The sequence below is a fragment of the Amblyomma mixtum genome, chromosome 4 (genome assembly GCF_055824585.1).
Source record: "Amblyomma mixtum isolate Tamu chromosome 4, ASM5582458v1, whole genome shotgun sequence".
NCBI classification, from domain to species: Eukaryota; Metazoa; Arthropoda; class Arachnida; order Ixodida; family Ixodidae; genus Amblyomma; species Amblyomma mixtum.
In genome coordinates, this window is record NC_143015.1 from 34,544,309 (window position 1) to 34,562,474 (window position 18,166).

Here is an 18,166-nt window from a genome sequence, read left to right on the forward strand (position 1 = left end):
CCGGACGCCTCCTGGCTCGCCCGGAAGAGCGTCATCCTAAAGAAAAGGCCCAAAGCACTGTGTACAAAAAATCCTGTTCTCAGTACCCGGCGTTGCAGGTTGGGGCAAGAAAGTATTTCAAGGAAACGATGAAGGAGCACAAAGTTGGTGTCAAAATTAGCGAAGCGCAGTGGCCAAGCACTGCGAGGCATGTGACCACAAGATAATGACGCAATCATGGTGCGCTGGAAACTAAGCCAAATACGCGCACAAATACGCTTCACTCCTGGCGCGTTCAGCAGATGCCAGAAAATATTAATCGAAGCCTCAGAAACGTTCGCCCTTCCTAGATTTGCAGTTTAGGTTCAGTGAAGTAGTTGCCAACTATATGTGTGTTTAAAAGCCAAGGTAGCTGCAACTCGCCCACTGCCACAACTTGATGAAGAAACCGAGTAAGGTTGCGGTGTTTTTTTGCAAAAACTCGGTTGGCATTCATTTCTCTCATAAATTTGCATCCGAAATCAACGTCGAACGCTTTCATTTTAATTGCTTAGCTAGGATTAAACGAGATGCCGCATATGAAGAGCTTCGATGCTTGCTTGCTTTGCTTTATTCTGCTTTGCTCTGCTTGCTTGCTGTTTGCTTGCTTGGACACGTCGAACCGAGTATAAAATCACTAACCGAGCCTTGCTGAGCACGTCTCAGGTGGTCTGGCCGCACCTAAGCTGAAGAGAGCGACACATGCTTAAACCTCTATAAGGTTTCTTCAGGGGCTAAGTGAGCATGTTTCTACTTTTAAAAGAGGCGCTTCTTCGGAATGGTGATACGCCTCTTATGCGCGAGGAAATCGATGGAACTGTGTCATGGTTCAGCCGCGCCTTTTCGACAGAATTCTCCAGAGATCACACTAGGACAAGCTCTGCCTGTAGCCGCTCTTACGAAAGTGTTTCGAGCAGAGTAAGCTTGCTTTAGTCGGCTTGAATTCTTCGTCACAGCAGCGAGCGGTTGCGCTGCGAGCTTGTGATCTTGCGGTAAACAGTGGAAGACGACACAGTCGCAGCCGTAGTTGTTCGTGGACACGAACGCAGAGTAGTACCTGTTGAATCTGATTCTCAAGGTTGGCTGACACGCTTTGTACGTCACAACGCACGCAGTACGAGGAGGAGGAACAACGCATGCAGCATGAGAAACAACGCGCGCTGAAAGCGCGCTCGGGTGCGCCGAAGCATCTCCGGCTCCTCAACATGACGTCACGCTGGCCGACATGGACGAGGTTTCCCTCTCCGCTGTTCCCCTCTCCTACGCTCGCGCGGGGCGCGGGAAATTTAAACATCGCGTTTTTAATTGGTGATTGCGCCACTATTTTAGCCAAAATCGAAAAAATAATTTCACAGACGTGATCAGCAATGACACTACTTCAAAACCCTAGAAGGTTAGCTGATTCGAAAACCGCCTCAGTATCCCTTTAAGTGTCCCTTTCAGTTTTGTTAGCACTGGCTGTGAGTTTAGGTACTACAAGAAAAATGCTTTCTCTCTTACTGATCATCAAGGGTTGAACAAGCCTTGATTTTAGACTGCATGTAAATTCAATTGTGTTTGCCTGCCTGCCTGCCTGCCTGCCTGCCTGCCTGCCTGCCTGCCTGCCTGCCTGCCTGCCTGCCTGCCTGCCTGCCTGCCTGCCTGCCTGCCCGCCTGCCCGCCCGCCTGCCCGCCTGCCCGCCTGCCCGCCCTGCCCGCCCTGCCCGCCCTGCCCGCCCTGCCCGCCCTGCCCGCCCTGCCCGCCCTGCCCGCCCTGCCCTGCCCTGCCCTGCCCTGCCCTTTCTGCCTGCCTGCCTGCCTGCCTTGCATAATTGTCGCCAAAATGCCTGGCATAATTGTCGCCAAAATCCCTGCCATGTCGTTCCTTTACCGTTAAGGCGCATAAACTGTATACTTCGTTTCGTACCATTGTGAATGAAGGTGGCACGTGGCAGCACTGTGTTAGTAAATTTCTTTTAAGAGTTTTGAATGTCCTCGATATAAGTGACCCCTTCCTGGTAACGAATTCAACTGACGTTGTTCGTTTCTTTCATAATCACAGTGATGTAGATAGTGCTTGCGTTTGTATTTCGTTCTTTGTGTTGCTGTCGTGGTTGCGCTAAACATATGCATAATTTGACACATCGCAAACCCACAAATACCGGAAGACCTTCGCGACCTCCCAAACGTCCCAAGATTTTGCCCGGGGTTTACCTATCGCAAAGGTTGTTTCGCAATTATAAAATTAGCGGACGGATTGATTTGAAACCTCCAAAGCCCAGATTCGTCAGCATGAAATGACAAACATTTCTCGGCAAACATTATTAGAGCCGGTAACTTTGTTTCCAGAGACGCCGCATACTATTCAGGTGGCTTTGCGGCAGCTACGTCGCATAAGAAACAGCGATGTCAGCGATGGCACTTTTGCAACCGCTCTGTGAAAACATATAGCGCTGCATTGAACCATTTCTTTATTCTCGTCCAGTGCCTGTCATCAGCTAGTGAAAAGATGACGTCCACATGGCAGTTTCGGTTCAATGCAAAAAAAAAAGTTATAATTTTAGGTTGGCGCATACTGCGGCAAATTTCTTGCACGTGGGTGACACTTTTTGAGCCTAGAACTTTTTCTCTTTAATCCGATGTTTTCAGACTATACGAAGCTCATTCAAAACAATGTTATGCCTAATAAATAACACAGAAGAATTGATGGTGCTTTGAATGGCACGTACGCGGCCCGTTAGCGATCCACTCTCCGCTGGAAAGCTACATTTGAAAGAGCATGCATAGCGCCAAGCGACTCTAGTACCTCCACTCGCATCGATCCGCACTTAAAAACAGCGCGAAATTATAAGCCAGTATAAAAATTAAGAGCCAGTTCGTTGCAATTCATTCAACGGTTTCTTTTCTTGTCAGCTGAGCCCGTACAAAACAAGGACTCTTTGCACACGCCTTTCTGCCTTAAACATTAATTTCGTTTCTTCTGTTTCCCGGTATTTTTGTGCGCCTCCCTGTCAGAACTGCATGAAGTGCATTTGACAATTCCCCTTTTTTTTTTTTCAGAATGGATGCGGCGCATATTAACTGCACCCAAAGCAATAATGCTGTCATTTTAAATTCAGTAACGCTTCTCGGTGTGCGCATCGTTGTGATGACGGGGAAATGGCTGCTGTTCTCTTCGTTCGAGTGCAGATATCATGACTGAGCCCTTCAGGGACAGAAAAGTGCTTGTTTCAGCTAACACTTTTTACCGCAAACCATGTTCACTAGATGTGCCCTTCTTCGCATGATATTCTCTTTGCTAGTAGTGGCGACCTGCATCCTGTGCAAGACCGCCAACATGGCTCAGAGCGAAGATGCGACACGTTCTTCAACCTCGATGCAATACTGGATGCCATTTCATGACAGACTCGTATTTCTAACCTGCGGTAACCACCAGAAAGATATCCAGCACCCTTTATCAGAAGTTCTCCCGAAGACGACAATGCTATGGACTTTTCCAAGTCCTTCTTTTTACAAGATGCTTTGGGAAAACACGTATAAGAACGTGCGGACAGTAGTTATTTTATTAAGTTCCCCTGGAAGGCAGGATGCATGTGCTAAGCGCATCCGGAAGCATCCCTTCTGGGTGTACCTTACCGACTGGATCGTGTTGACCGTTGGTGACACAATGTCAAAACCTAGGAATGCCGTGTTGTCCCCGCTAGGCTTTCCATATGGCAGCATCAGCGCTCTGTCATCGAAGGAAGGAGAGGTATGTTTGCTATTGAATGGCGCGACGGCATTCTCCAAGAAGTACGGCTTTCAGGACAGCAGCCGAAGCAAGACGTTTGCTGCGGCGTTAGCAGGACAGCGCATCGTATTTGCCTGCGCGCCTCGACAAGCACGCACAAGTTCACTGCACCTGAGCTGTGCGTTCGCAGGGTCTAAAGGAATAGGAGAGGCACTTGTAGCTCTAAACGGATCTTTGCGGTTTAAGAAGTATAGAGGCAGGGATTCAGCGATTCTTGCTCTAGTGAGTGGTACCGCAGATATCTTCATGGCGCTCATCAAGGCGGACGGAGACCTTTCAGACTTTGTTCTTCTTTCGCGACCGTTACGGTTCTCATACCAGACCTTTTACGTCTGGAAAGAGAACAAAAGACCGGAAATATCATTTTTCGAGGCCCTGAAGCATTCCGAGGTGCCCTTTCTAACTCTCATCTTTGCCACGATCGCTGTGTGGCTGGCAGTGAGTCTCGGTGACTACTTTTACATGCATGCTTTTCGAGCGGACTCACTAATGGACACAGCGTTGTTTTTGGTCGCTTCTTTCCTGGCATCTTCGTCACCATTGGAGATGAGTTGCACAGACTATAGATCGCACCCAGGCAGGCTTTCGCGTATCATAACTTTGACTGCATGGATGCTGGGCGTTATGCCAGTGTCAGTTTATTTCCGCAGTGAATTGACATCACGACTGGCTGTCGCGGTTCCGCCGAACCCCGTCGACACGCTGGAGGAACTTGAGATGGGCCTCGACAAGAAAGAAATTAAGCTCTGCATCAATGACCAAGGCTGCGGGCACTCTGAGGTTGAAGGCAGAAGGGGGTACAGCAACAACACATTGTACGTCAAGTTGAGAGAAGCGTTCAGGCGCAAAGAGGGAGGAATCACTCTCCTTTCTGAACACCACGGCGATTGCCTCAAATGCGCAAGCAAGCCTGGCTTTGTGTGCATTTTATGCGGCCTGGAGTATTGTCAAGCCCAGGCAGCGGCTAGACAATACGTCCAGTCCCGAGAAGCGTTGAATGTCGTTTTTGCTTCGACTCCTATCAGAAAGGACTATCCCTTCGCCAAGGCTTACGACCAACTCCTGCAGAGATTATTCGAGACGACACTGCGTCCCTACTATAACAAGTGGGATAGCTGCGATGCTGAAGCAGGAGCCATGACTCACAGTGACGGAGGTGAAATATCCCAGATATTTGAGTTGTCCGTGTTTTTGTACACTTTCGTGTGCTTCACGTGCTTTTCCAGTTTTATATTCAGCATCGAGTTGATTCTTGGTTGTCGCCCTAATAACCTGGGTTAACGCTACAAAGGAGGCCCTCGGGGTGCTTTCCAATGTTCCGACAAGAATACTTTTCTTCGTTATGACAAATCATCATGACGAAAGTGTGGCAAGAACCCTGAGGCTTTCCCTCTTTGCTTCACTTTCAAGAAGCACCTGCCTTCTCTTCCCTGAGTTAAGGTTAGGAATACTCCGGGTGTTTCACCGAAGACTTAACGCAATTTTGAAATATAATCTTTTCTAGTTGAAAGAGCGGTTTTTTCTGCATAGTAGTGTCATCTCTGTAGTACTACATGAGAATGCATCTAAGAAGTGCCAACTGGTAGGGTGGTTAAGTAGTAATGAATAGTTTATAAATACTACCGCTAGGAACTCTAATTATTGCTAGGTGTCTAGGCTGCGGTAAGAAATATAAGTATCAATTATTACAATTTCGTAAACCCGGTTACCCTGGGCGCTGTGGCGGAACAAGTTTTGGCTACATCGCACCAAAATACATGCGCTTTTGAGAAGCTTGCAGGCAAAGCAACCTCTCCTGTGCACGTAACTCATCGAAATAGCCGAAATTTGTTGGACTACAGCGCCGAGATAACCGCATTTCCAAAATTATCAAAACTGATATGGATAATACTTAAGACATGGCAGTTGCGCGAAAGACACACGCAGAAGACACACGCAGATGACAGTGTTTCGCGCAAATGCCATGTCTGACGTATTGAACCAACTAGCCCGACAACACGTTCTACTTCATGATATTACTTCAGGTTGGCTACATGCCTCTCAATAATTGAGCAGCCTAACAGCGATAGTTAAAAGTTAATTATTCAATATTAGTTAACCTTGCTGCTGGTTAGTGCACCTTAGCTGTATTCTAATGTAACACCTCAGTGTCAGCGATGTGCCGAAAATTACCTCTTCTAACTTGAAAGCCCTATTTTAAAAATTTGTGTAAAATCTTAGGTGAAACTGCCTGTATGGTATTACATGCTGTAGAATAGGTAGTATGTCGTTGCAAAATGCGTTGCTTTCTACATTGCTCACCACAGACCTCGTACAAGTGGTGCACTTGTGAAATCGACAGTCTGGATGTGAGCATATCCTCCATAGGCACTGTGCCGCAATGCACCCGATGTCTACATCCGCAGGTCTCGTTGTGCGTTGTTTTTGTCCGGGCAGTAAAGGAATCACAGCCTCATTTCAGCCTTCATTGTAGAGCGCCGCTGTGTTTATGAGTGTACCCTGCTTACATCAGTGCGTATAGCGTACAGTGCACATATGACCGTGTAGGCTGTAGAGGCGTTCCGAGTTATTCTGACGAATTTTGAAAAACACGGTCAAGAGGAGGAGTATATGCTTGACTAAATACATAGGCTAGTTTTTGTAAGAGGAAGGAAGTGAAGACGAATGGTGCGTAATCAGATGGGTGCTGAGCTCTTTGTCTGGCCTCACTTGGACGCATAATAGAATACGGTGTTATCTAAGGGTTCTTGGAGGAACAAGCAGTTAAACGAAGATAATAAAATTAAAAATTTAGTTTAACATACCGTTGCGGCACATGGGCGAAAAGATACCGCAGTGGAGGGCGCTGGAGTAATTTAGACCGCCTGGTGTTCTTAAACATGTGCTAACATTGCACAACACATGAGCGTTTTACAGCAACTCCTGTTGAGCGCCCTTTCCTGGACTTTGCGCCAATGCAGCAGCAGCAGTAGTAGTAGTAGTAGTAGTAGTAGTAGTAGTAGTAGTAGTAGTAGTAGTAGTAGCAGTAGCCGTTGTACCAGTAGTAGTAGTAGTAGTAGTAGTAGTAGTAGTTGTAGTAGTAGTAGTAGTGGTAGTAGTAGTAGTAATTGTAGTAGTAATAGTAGTAGTTGTTGTTGTAGTAGTAGTAGCAGTAGTTGTTGTTGTAGTAGTAGCCGTTGTAGCAGCAGTGGTAGTAATAGTAGTAGTAGTAGTAGTAGTAGTAGTAGTAGTTGTTGTTGTAGTAGTAGTTGTTGTAGTAGGAGTAGTAGTAGTTGTAGTAGTAGGAGTAGTCGTAGCTGTTGTTGTAGTAGTAGCAGTTGCAGCAGTAGTAGCAGTAATAGTACTAGTCGTAGTTGTAGTAGTAGTAGTTGTAGTAGGAATAGTAGTTGTTGTAGTAGTAGTAGTAGTAGTAGTAGTAGTAGTAGTAGTAGTTGTAGTAGTAGCAGTTGTATATATAGTAGTAGTAATAGTAGTAGTCGTAGTTGTAGTAGTAGTAGTTGTAGTAGTAGTAATAGTAGTAGTAGTAGTTGTAGTAGTAATATTAGTAGTAGTTGTTGTTGTAGTAGTAGCAGTAGTAGTAGTAGTTGTAGTAGCAGCAGTTGTAGTAGTAGTAGTAGTAACAATAGTAGTAGTAGTTGTAGTAGTAGTAGTAGTTGTTGTAGTAGTAGCAGTTGTAGCAGTAGTAGTAGTAATAGTAGTAGTAGTTGTAGTAGTAGCAGTAGTAGTAGTAGTGGTAGTAGTAGTAGTAGTAGTAGTAGTAGTAGCATCAGTAGCAGCAGCAGCAGTAGCAGTAGAAGTAGCAGTATTCGGCGTAACCAATGAGTTTATTGCCATGGGAACCACTTGGAGGAAGGTTACCCTGAAAGAACGCGGGTATAGCGAGGGCGGAAACGTCCGCAACAGGATTGCGGCTGTCGCAGAACCGTGGAAGGAGGAAGGTCACGCCTTTCGGTACCACTTAACGCGATTTCCTCAGCATGAAATACCAACTAGGTCCCGCTTTTGTCTTGGAGAAGGGTTGCCACAGGAGCCACCCGGAGGGTGGTTGCTGTGAAAGAATGGCAGTATGGTGAGAGCTTAGGAATGTGTAATTGTAGGCTGGTTATTGTGTAAGGGGGAGGACCTTGCGAGAGCATCAGTAGAAGCAAACTTAGGGTGGTTGCCATGGAAACCACCCCAGTGGTAGGTACCATGGAAAAGAAGGAAGTTATCGAGGAGGGAGGCAGGTACGTCAATAGCCAAAAACGAGCAACTGGATATTGGCAGCCCCTGGAACGATTCGAACAGTGGCTACCGTGGAAGAAAGCAATGTGGAGGGAGGGCACAGGGGTGTAGCACCGTACGTCTGTGACGTCTGCCACAAAATGGGCCGCCCGAGTAGAGCCGCACGTGGAACGGCAGATCAGTAGCAGCGCTACTCGCAGAATGAGTATATGGAAAAGACTACGTAGAGTGCTTTATCTCTATCCATATATGCATGTCGCTCTGAAATCTTTACATAATGCATCATTAGCTAAAAGTACCTCGAAAGCTACCAGCTAACTTCATGTTACATAGTGGTACCCATCCTAGAAGATATTTGTATTTCGGCTGCATATGAATACGGCCGCCGGGGCTGAAATGGAAAATGCGACTTGGAATCAGTAGCCGAACGCCGAAGTCACTCTGCCACTTTATTTCAGCACAAATAAATGATTCTGATAAAGATGCCCAGGGTTTGGTGCATAAGAAACAGCTGGCCTTGCTGGAGATTCACGCCATGTGTGGCGCTCCCTATAAGGCGGCTGTTGCCGGTGTTGACGAAACAGAATTAAAGTGAGACGGCAGAATGTGATACACAGTACTCCAGGATCATGTAAAGACTAAAAGTTGGGGCAAAGGGTACCCGATCGTTGTCGAGGAAGTAGGGACTGGAAAAGGTAATCAGAAATGAACGCTTTAGGAGATAGGAAACGAAAAAAATTCGCTGTGGCTTAGCTTGGTTAAGCCCGGTAATTGCGAAAGCAATATCCGTACCTACGCCATGGTTCAGCTGGTAGTGTAGCTGGTGGTGGTGCTTGTGGTTAGACTTGTAGCGACGCATCTCTTATACAATCCAATCCAATCCAATGTAATGTAATCTAATCTATTCTAATCCAATCCAATCCAATCCAGTCCAGTACAATCCAGTCCAGTCAGGTCGCCGTTCATGTGCACCGCCGTCGCACACGGACGGCGCGAGATCGCGAAGCAATGTTCAGCCGCTGGTGGTTGGCACAGCTACTGCTTTCTAGTGACGTGAGTCGAGCCCAATCTCTTCAGCGTAACGCCACAATCGCGCTCCTAGCGGAGAGCGCAGGAGTTAGGCGCCGGTGGTGGCACCGCCGCGCCACGGCAAAGGCTGAAAGTGCAAGTAGCTTTCGCTTTAAAAGACGACATCGGTAGAATGTGTGCGGTTTTATCGGAGTTTACGCATGAATAGTAGAGGATAGCTAGGGTAACTTTTGCGCGAAGTACAATCTCTGCTTGGTGTCGTTTATATTTCTGAGCATGAGGCTTTGAGGAGAAGAAAGAGAGGCATTGATTCCTGCAGTATTTTCAACAAGCATTCACTGACAGGACTATAGTTTTTCTTTATTTTCGGACTACTGTGCTACTCCACTTACTAAGTTCCAGAGGTTTTAAGAGGTGTGTATCAGGACAGTACGCTTCAACGGCAGCTTGAAATGTAGAAGAGCATACTATGCGCCATTGTCATCAGTACACTCATTAAAAATTCAACAGCAGGGAACCGGGAAAGGTTCTCGAAAAAAGGCCAGAGGGCGCTGCACGTTCGGGAGCACTACAGTTCACTGTGAACGGAAAGTGTCGTTTCTATTTCGTGGGGTCGATGGTATCTCAAGGGTGAGTGGTGTTACAGAGGTATTTGTGCTGCAGTGTGCGTAACGTCGGTTTCGTGATGGTAGCGTATGGTGGCAGCAAACATCGGGATGCCAGATTGTGAACCAAAGTGGGTACATGACAAGTACATCGCTGTGTTCGTGTGAAGAAAAAAATGTCACATTTTTGAGGATTGCCTTTATAAGATGGATTTGAAGCTAGGTACAATAGTGCAATTTCTTCTTCTAGCTGGCTGCGTTTGCTGTAACAAGTTTTTCGTGAGATTTCATCATATAAGAATATATTGAGGAATGGTTAATAATATATTCTTTAGTTAAGTAATTAATATCGTGCTGTTAGAATTTTATACAGTATATGTGTACCTCAGTCTTTTCATTGTACCTGCAGAGTGTATAGATATGAACATTTTTTTCCCACACTTGTGGCCTCCTTGCTGAAAGCAGATAAAAGGTGTGCACTATTGCGAAAATAAATACAATAAATGGAGAAATGTTTCTGATTGTTTTTGCCCCAGTTGTTCCTGTGTGAATTCCAGTACGTGCCTTTGCATGGCCGTTTTTTTACTTGGGTTGTCTGACTTCATGCATTGCACAAAATATTTGTACGCAGTTACGAACTTGTGTACTTGTCCCTTTCTCGATGAATAAAAAAAAACAACGGCTTGCTTTCGTACGCATAAGGCATTTCTAAATGCACGCCTCTTTGGTGAACATGTGATAATCACATGACTGATTTTAAACGAGGAATATTTATTGCGCGCTAGTTTGTGAAGCCCAGGAAAGGTGTCTTATTTTCGCCAACGCGGTACACACGATTCCTCTCATTGAATATTGAACGCTGACTTTAGGTGCCTGGTACCATACACGGTAATACAGGTATTCCCCAATTCGAGCATCTTAGTTCTACAGTAAAAGCAGTTGAGTCAACGATGACGCACTCATATTGGGGCCTATTGGGCACGGCGGCACTTCAGGCATGCGGTTCACCAACCTGCTGGTCTTTTTCGTACAGGTGATCGTCACGGTGCTGTCGACGCCAGTGGCTCGACACGATCAACCGCGATGGTCAACGCCCGAAAGGACGCAGCTTGTGTGCGATCACGGTCGACACGAGGCTGATACGCTTCATCTCGCAGACATCAGCATCGACCGACGCTACCGGATGACACTAGGTTCGATAACGAACAGTGACGAAGACAGCGCCTCCCTGGCGGTGGATCGGCCACGACTCTACATAAAGGCAACAGATGACCCCGGACGGCTTCTTGGGCACGGCGGCACTTCAGGCATGCGGTTCACCAACCCGCTGGTCTTTTTCGTACAGGTGATCGTCACGGTGCTGTCGACGCCAGTGGCTCGACACGATCAACCGCGATGGTCAACGCCCGAAAGGACGCAGCTTGTGTGCGATCACGGTCGACACGAGGCTGATACGCTTCATCTCGCAGACATCAGCATCGACCGACGCTACCGGATGACACTAGGTTCGATAACGAACAGTGACGAAGACAGCGCCTCCCTGGCGGTGGATCGGCCACGACCCTACATAAAGGCAACAGATGACCCCGGACGGCTTCTTGGGCACGGCGGCACTTCAGGCATGCGGTTCACCAACCCGCTGGTCTTTTTCGTACAGGTGAGCAAATGCTACGGCAAGTGCTATCGGTCAAGCGACCCTTACCTTGTAGTGCTGCCGTGCCCGGGGCTGCTCTGTCCAGTGCTCTGTGATTTACTGTATGCCATGAAGCTTCTACTGCTCGCCGGTGATATTGAGACCAACCCCGGACCTGATATGGCGCAGCTAATGAAACAGCTACAAAGTATAGCAGATGACCTAAAAGAAATAAAGGAAGAAAGGCTTGTCTCTATCGATACAAAATTAGAAAACTTGGCCGTACTGGACAGTAAAATATCAACGTGTCTGCACGAGATTGACAGTCTAAAGAAAACAGTGATGACCCTTGAAATGAGAATAGACGATCTGGAGAATCGCTCTCGAAGGTCTAACCTAATAATATATGGAATTTCTGAGGATGAAAGTGAGGACAGCGACACACTGGAAAAAAGTCAACGAGAAAATTGTTCAGGACATCTTAAAAATAGAGCCCGTTACCATCGAAATAATTCATAGACTGGGCCGGCCTACGAATACGAAAAAGGCCAGACCTGTTATCCTTAAACTGCTTGACTCACGGGACAAATCTAGAATACTAAAGAACTGTACAAAGCTGAAGGGATCGGAGTACTCAGTCAGTGAGGATTACTCGGCCCGTGTACGTAGCATACGAAAGAAGTTATGGGAGACTGCGAAGGAGCACAAAGACAACGGAGACAAAGTTGCTCTTGTCTTTGATAAGTTGCGTATTAACGGTCAGTTTTTCTACTGGGATGATGAGCAGAACTGTGTAATGCCAGTGGAAACCAAAGTCAGTCCTACTAGTCCCCCAAAAAACAGTCAAAGCGATGCAAAAACATTACGGCCACGCCGCAACCAGCAGAAACAGAAATAACTTTTGCTAACATAAATGCTCGCAGCATTCTAAACAAACTTGATTCCTTGGAAAGCTTACTTATTGGCATAAAACCCGACTTTATGGCCGTGACTGAAACGTGGCTCACGTCCGATATCATGGAAACCGAGGTTACGCCCCCAAATTACGTGATAATTCGCAAGGACAGAAAAACTCGCGGTGGCGGCGTAGCCATTTTTGTGAACAAAAAAATACAAGTCACTGTACTTCCCGACATCGAAGGCGTAGAGGCAATCTTTCCAAACTGACATTTTGTTCCTACTCGATAGTGGTGGGTTGCGTTTATCGCAGCCCATCAAGTGATCATGACTTCATGCTTGCATTACATCGCTATATGCAATGTCATCTTCTAGGTACCAGACTAATCTTGCTTGGTGACTTTAACCTCCAGGATATTGACTGGCTCACAATGCAACATCACTCCGCTTCTTCAGACTATCTTTTAGATATTATGCTACAGTTTAATCTCACTCAGATTGTAAATCAACCAACACGTCTACAAGGTTCTTCGAGTAACACGCTTGATCTAGTATTTCTAAGTCACCACTTTCCACTCCATGAAACTAAAACTGAAATACTAGACGGAATCTCCGATCACAAACTAATCTTATGCAGTGTCCCTATCAGTAGCACGCTTTCTCCGCCACGACCGCAAACTTTTGTTCATGATTTCACTAAAGCTGACGATAATAGTATTCTAGATCATCTTTTCTTCGAGTTCGACACATACAAAGAACTTGCAAGCGATGCTTCTTCTGACATTGAATCCTTATGGCACAGCTTTAATTGATTGTAAAACATTTTATTCGCCGGGAAGAGCTTGGCAAGAGGTCGCGTTAAGTGGTCGCGAGTACATAGCCCTCGACGACTTTGTCAGCCCACTCCACCGCCAAAACTTGCGTTCTGGGGTCAGAGCTAGCCAGCACGGTCTCCCACCGCTCGAGAGAAGGAGCTGTAACTAGATCACCCGGAGGTGGCTCTATTTTGCAGTCCCACAGGATGTGATCGTAGGTAGCACGTTGGCCACAGTGTTTGCAGTTTGGGTTGTAAAGATCTGGATAAATGTGCGCGAGGAGTGATGGGGTGCGTATCGATCTCGTCTGTAGACGACGCCACGTAACCTCTTGTTCTTTAGTAAGTCTTTTGTCTGGAGGGGGGAAAATTCTCCTCTCTAGTTTAAAATGATTGGTGAGATCATGATATGTGATCATGGAGTCCTTCGTGAAATTCAGGGAGCCAGACTCATCCACTGCCCGGTCGACGAAACCTCGGGCTTTATTGTGGGCTGCCTCGTTCCCCGGATTCCCCGAATGGGCTGGGACCCATATCAATGTGGGCATGGGAGCATCGACACGATGTGGTTCACCAATGTCTTTCGTTTTTTCATCCTTCAGTTTCCTGTCCTCTGCACTGGCAGCGTCGCTTCAGATCCAGTTCTGTGCCATGATGGAATCCCATCAGCGCTTTTTGACTGGAGTGCGCCGGCGTCAAGCGACAAATGCTCTAGCGGCCCATGGAATGCTTTCATGACGCAGCTGATCACCGCTTCGCAAGATTTTTACCCCGGATCGACATCGACGTCAACCATCGCAGAAGATATAAATGGGATGCACCGTCGCCACCCCTTCAGTGGGCATGGGAGCAGCGACACGATGTGGTTCACCAATGTCTTTCGTTTTTTCATCCTTCAGTTTCCTGTCCTCTGCACTGGCAGCGTCGCTTCAGATCCAGTTCTGTGCCATGATGGAATCCCATCAGCGCTTTTTGACTGGAGTGCGCCGGCGTCAAGCGACAAATGCTCTAGCGGCCCATGGAATGCTTTCATGACGCAGCTGATCACCGCTTCGCAAGATTTTTACCCCGGATCGACATCGACGTCAACCATCGCAGAAGATATAAATGGGATGCACCGTCGCCACCCCTTCAGTGGGCATGGGAGCAGCGACACGATGTGGTTCACCAATGTCTTTCGTTTTTTCATCCTTCAGGTTAGTCCAGTTTCATCCAAGCGTTCAAATGATGCCTGCCTCGTTATGCTCCCTTGCCCACAAGTGCTGTTGGAAAATGTATGCCAGTGTTATTGTGTGCTCAAATTGCTCTTGTCCGGAGACGTTGAATTAAACCCTGGCCCTGGCCATAGCACTCGTAGCAACACTCAGAACCCGACGCCCGACTCTGACAGCGGTGCCATACTCACCCTTCTGGAGGATCTAAGAATGCGCTCAACAAACATTGAACAGGGGCAGGTCGAAATATTAAACTCAATTAAAACTATTACATGCAATCAAGAGGAACTAGATATGAAGGTTACTGACATTTCTAACAGGCTTACCAATGTTGAGACCAAACTTGCGGGTTTTGAATCCTTCCGTCAGGACCTGAATGCTCTCAAAGCAACTGCTGAATGCCTCGCCAAAGAAAATTACTCATTAAGGGCCCGAATGAATGACCTCGAAGACAGATCGCGTAGAGATAACCTCTTATTTTTTGGTATATCTGAAGACGCTGGAGCCACCGAAACATGGTTGCAATCAGAAGAAAAAATTGTGAATGCAATACAGCAAGAAATGTCAATTACCATTTCTAATACTGATATCGCCCGGGCCCACCGAATCGGCATTGCAGACCCTACCAAAACGCGACCAATAATGGTAAAATTTTCCAACTACAAAACAAAGCAAATGCTTTTGAACGCTCAGTCTAAACTGAAAGATTCAGATGTTTCTATGTCTGAAGATTTTAGTCCATCTACAAGGCATGCTAGAAAAAAACTGGCAGAATTTGCGAAGGAAACTGCGCCTAACACGCGCTTTAAACTGAGGCACGCAAGGTTATTCTTCAACAAGAAATGTTACACCTATTGTGCTGAAAGTGATAGAGTTTGTGAACAAACTAGCCTGTATGCTACTACTTCACGTGTTGATTCTAGTGCCGCGGGCGGTTCTGATGATTCGAGATAGCTGGCTGGGCGCTTTCGTCCGCGTGCGCAGCCGATCTCTGGAATTTCAGTGCTTTTCACCAATATACGCAGTGTTGTGCGAAATCGTGATGACCTTTCCTGTGCCGCCGATACCACATCGGCCGACATTATTGTCTTAACGGAAACATGGCTGAATGATTGTGTTAAAAACACGGAAATCCTCGCTACCGAAAAGCGGTACTCCATATTTCGCCGTGATCGCGCAGTCGCACGGGGTGGCGGTGTTCTGCTCGCCGTCTCGGATCATCTTGATAGCCTTCACATTGATATTCCTACGACACTGGAGTTTTTATGTGTTCTGATAACGACTGAATATCAAAAACTTGTATTTTGTGCATGCTACCGTTCGCCTTCCACTGGGATTGGTTTTTCCAGTGAACTTCATGACACGCTAAGCGCTGTGTGTGCCAAATTTCCGAATTTTCCTGTTTTTTTATTTGGTGATTTTAATTTCCCTAATATTGCCTGGTCTAGCTTTCCGTATTCCACTACCAACTCTACGTCAGAATTGTCTAATTTTTTAAACGTTTGTTCAGACTTTTGCTTAACTCAGGTAATAACGCAGCCTACTAGGGTCACATCTTCAACATCCAATGTATTAGACTTGTTGCTAACAACAGCCCCTGATGCTGTATCTACCATTACCTACTTATCAGGTATAAGCGATCATTCTTTATTACATGTCATGTTGAACTTCCCTGCTCGAACGTCGTATAACAATATAAAACTAATATATGATTATGCTAAGGGAAATTACACTGCGATCAATAAAGCACTTGAAGACTTCCTTGACGAATTTCTGGCAAACTTCAACGATAGATCTGTAAATACAAATTGGCACCTTTTCAGAAACAAGCTTTGCGAGCTGGTCGACCTGTATATTCCTCGAAAAAAGCTTTTAACCAACCGGCAGTGTCCATGGTACAACCGCTCATTAAAACGTCTGGCAAACAAAAAAAGGAGGCTTTTCCGCAAAGCGAAGTCTTCTGGAAAGCGTGAGCACTGGTCAGCACTCCAAAAAACTGTTAACATTTATAAGAAGTCTTTGAAGGAATCGAAGCACTACTACTTTAATGTGACGTTGCCGACGCTTCTAACGAGCAACCCCAAAAAATTTTGGAGTAGTGTCAATCAACGAGACCAGTCACTTGTATCTCTCGTTGACTCTCTATCACACCCTATTCCAAGCACTGACGTCGCTGGCATCTTTAATGAGACCTTTAGTGCAGCGTTTTCAAGTACCGCAACTGACATTACTGATATTAGAGACTATGCATGTAACATAAGCTTTCCAATGGACCCTGTCAGGTTTAGTTATGACGGAATTATTAACATAATTAACAATTTGAAAATTTCCTCTTCTTGCGGCCCTGATAACATTAACACCAAAGTGCTGAAGAATACTAAAGTGTACTCCGCAATTTTTTTACTGAAGATATGTGAACAATCGCTTCAAACAGGAGATATACCACACGAATGGAAACTGGCTAAAGTGATTCCACTCCATAAATCTGGCGACAGACATTCACCCCTTAATTATCGTCCAATATCATTAACTTCCATTTCGTGTAAAATCATGGAGCATATAATTTTTTCTCAGTTAGCTAGTTTTCTTGAATCATTTTCGTTTTTCACACCTACACAACATGGTTTCAGAAAGCAGTTTTCCTGTGAAACACAGTTATTATCCTTCAGCAACGAAATTCATTCGATTCTTGATGAAGGTTCAGAGGTCGACGTCATTTTTTTAGATTTTTGCAGGGCTTTCGATAAAGTGTCCCATAGTCTTCTGTTGTATAAGCTTGCTCATCTTAATATCGACCCAAATGTTCTAGCATGGATTCGTTGTTTTTTAACTAATCGCTCGCAGTTTGTCTACGTTAACGGTCTTCAATCCTCTTCTATGCCGGTTACGTCTGGGGTACCACAAGGATCGGTACTCGGACCCTTGTTATTCCTTGTGTACATTAATGATCTGCCTAACAATATAAAATCCTCGATCAAACTTTTTGCAGATGATTGCATACTGTACCGTGAAATTAAAAACACTAATGATGTCAACTTATTGCAAGCTGATCTTAACTGTATTACAGACTGGTGCATTAAATGGAAAATGGTTTTAAACACATCAAAATGCAAAACCATGCGCTTTTCACGTCAAGGCGTCTCGCCACCAGCCTCTTACAGTATCAACAGTGCTTCGTTAGCCCCGGTTACCTCGTATAAATACCTCGGTGTACATCTGACATCAAACTTATCCTGGAACCAGCATATCACCTACATTACTGGAAACGCTAACCGCATGCTTGGTTACATAAAAAGAAACTTTTCTATTGCACCCACTTCAGTCAAACTCCTTCTGTATAAAACACTGGTTCGTTCGAAGCTTGAATACGCCGCGTCGATATGGGATCCTCATACTAAGTCACTTATATCTGTTTTGGAAGCTGTTCAGAACCGTGCCGCTCGTTTTATTCTTCACGACTATGGCCGTACATCAAGTGTCACACAAATGAAAAGTACATTGTCACTACCATTACTTTCACTGCGCCGAAAAATTTCACGACTCTGTCTTTTTTTTAAGATCTACAATTTTAATCATGTTTTGAAGAACGCTTTGCTCATTCCACCCACGTATGTTTCATCGCGCATTGACCATCCACGCAAAGTGGGCGTTCCACCTTGTCACACTACTGCTCGCCAAAATTCTTTCATTCCAACTACATCATCCGAGTGGAATCACTTGCCAGCAGATGTGGCACTCACCGACGATCTCGAGCATTTTAAGAAAAAGTTGAGTGCCTGCTTTTCTTGCTCATGACATGTGTGCCCTTAGGTTAGTAGTGCGACATGAACTCTGTGTTCTTGATTTATAGTTTTGTTTTTGTTGGGTTTTGTTATCTTTTCTCGTTTTTTTTTCCTTCTTCGTCTAGGCTTCCATGAATTGTTGAAATTTGTAATAACTCAGTGCAGTGAACAATATGTAGTC

General features: G+C 45.7%; 1 protein-coding gene across 1 annotated transcript; it reads left to right on the top strand.

Annotated features, from left to right (window-relative positions):
* Window positions 1-13,507: 13,507 nt before the first annotated feature.
* LOC149346102 (uncharacterized) lies at window positions 13,508-16,733 on the top strand. The gene has a single exon (XM_089541252.1). The coding sequence runs from the start codon at window positions 13,508-13,510 to the stop codon at window positions 15,155-15,157; it is 1,650 nt and encodes a 549-aa protein (XP_089397378.1). The 3' UTR covers window positions 15,158-16,733.
* Window positions 16,734-18,166: the final 1,433 nt, after the last annotated feature.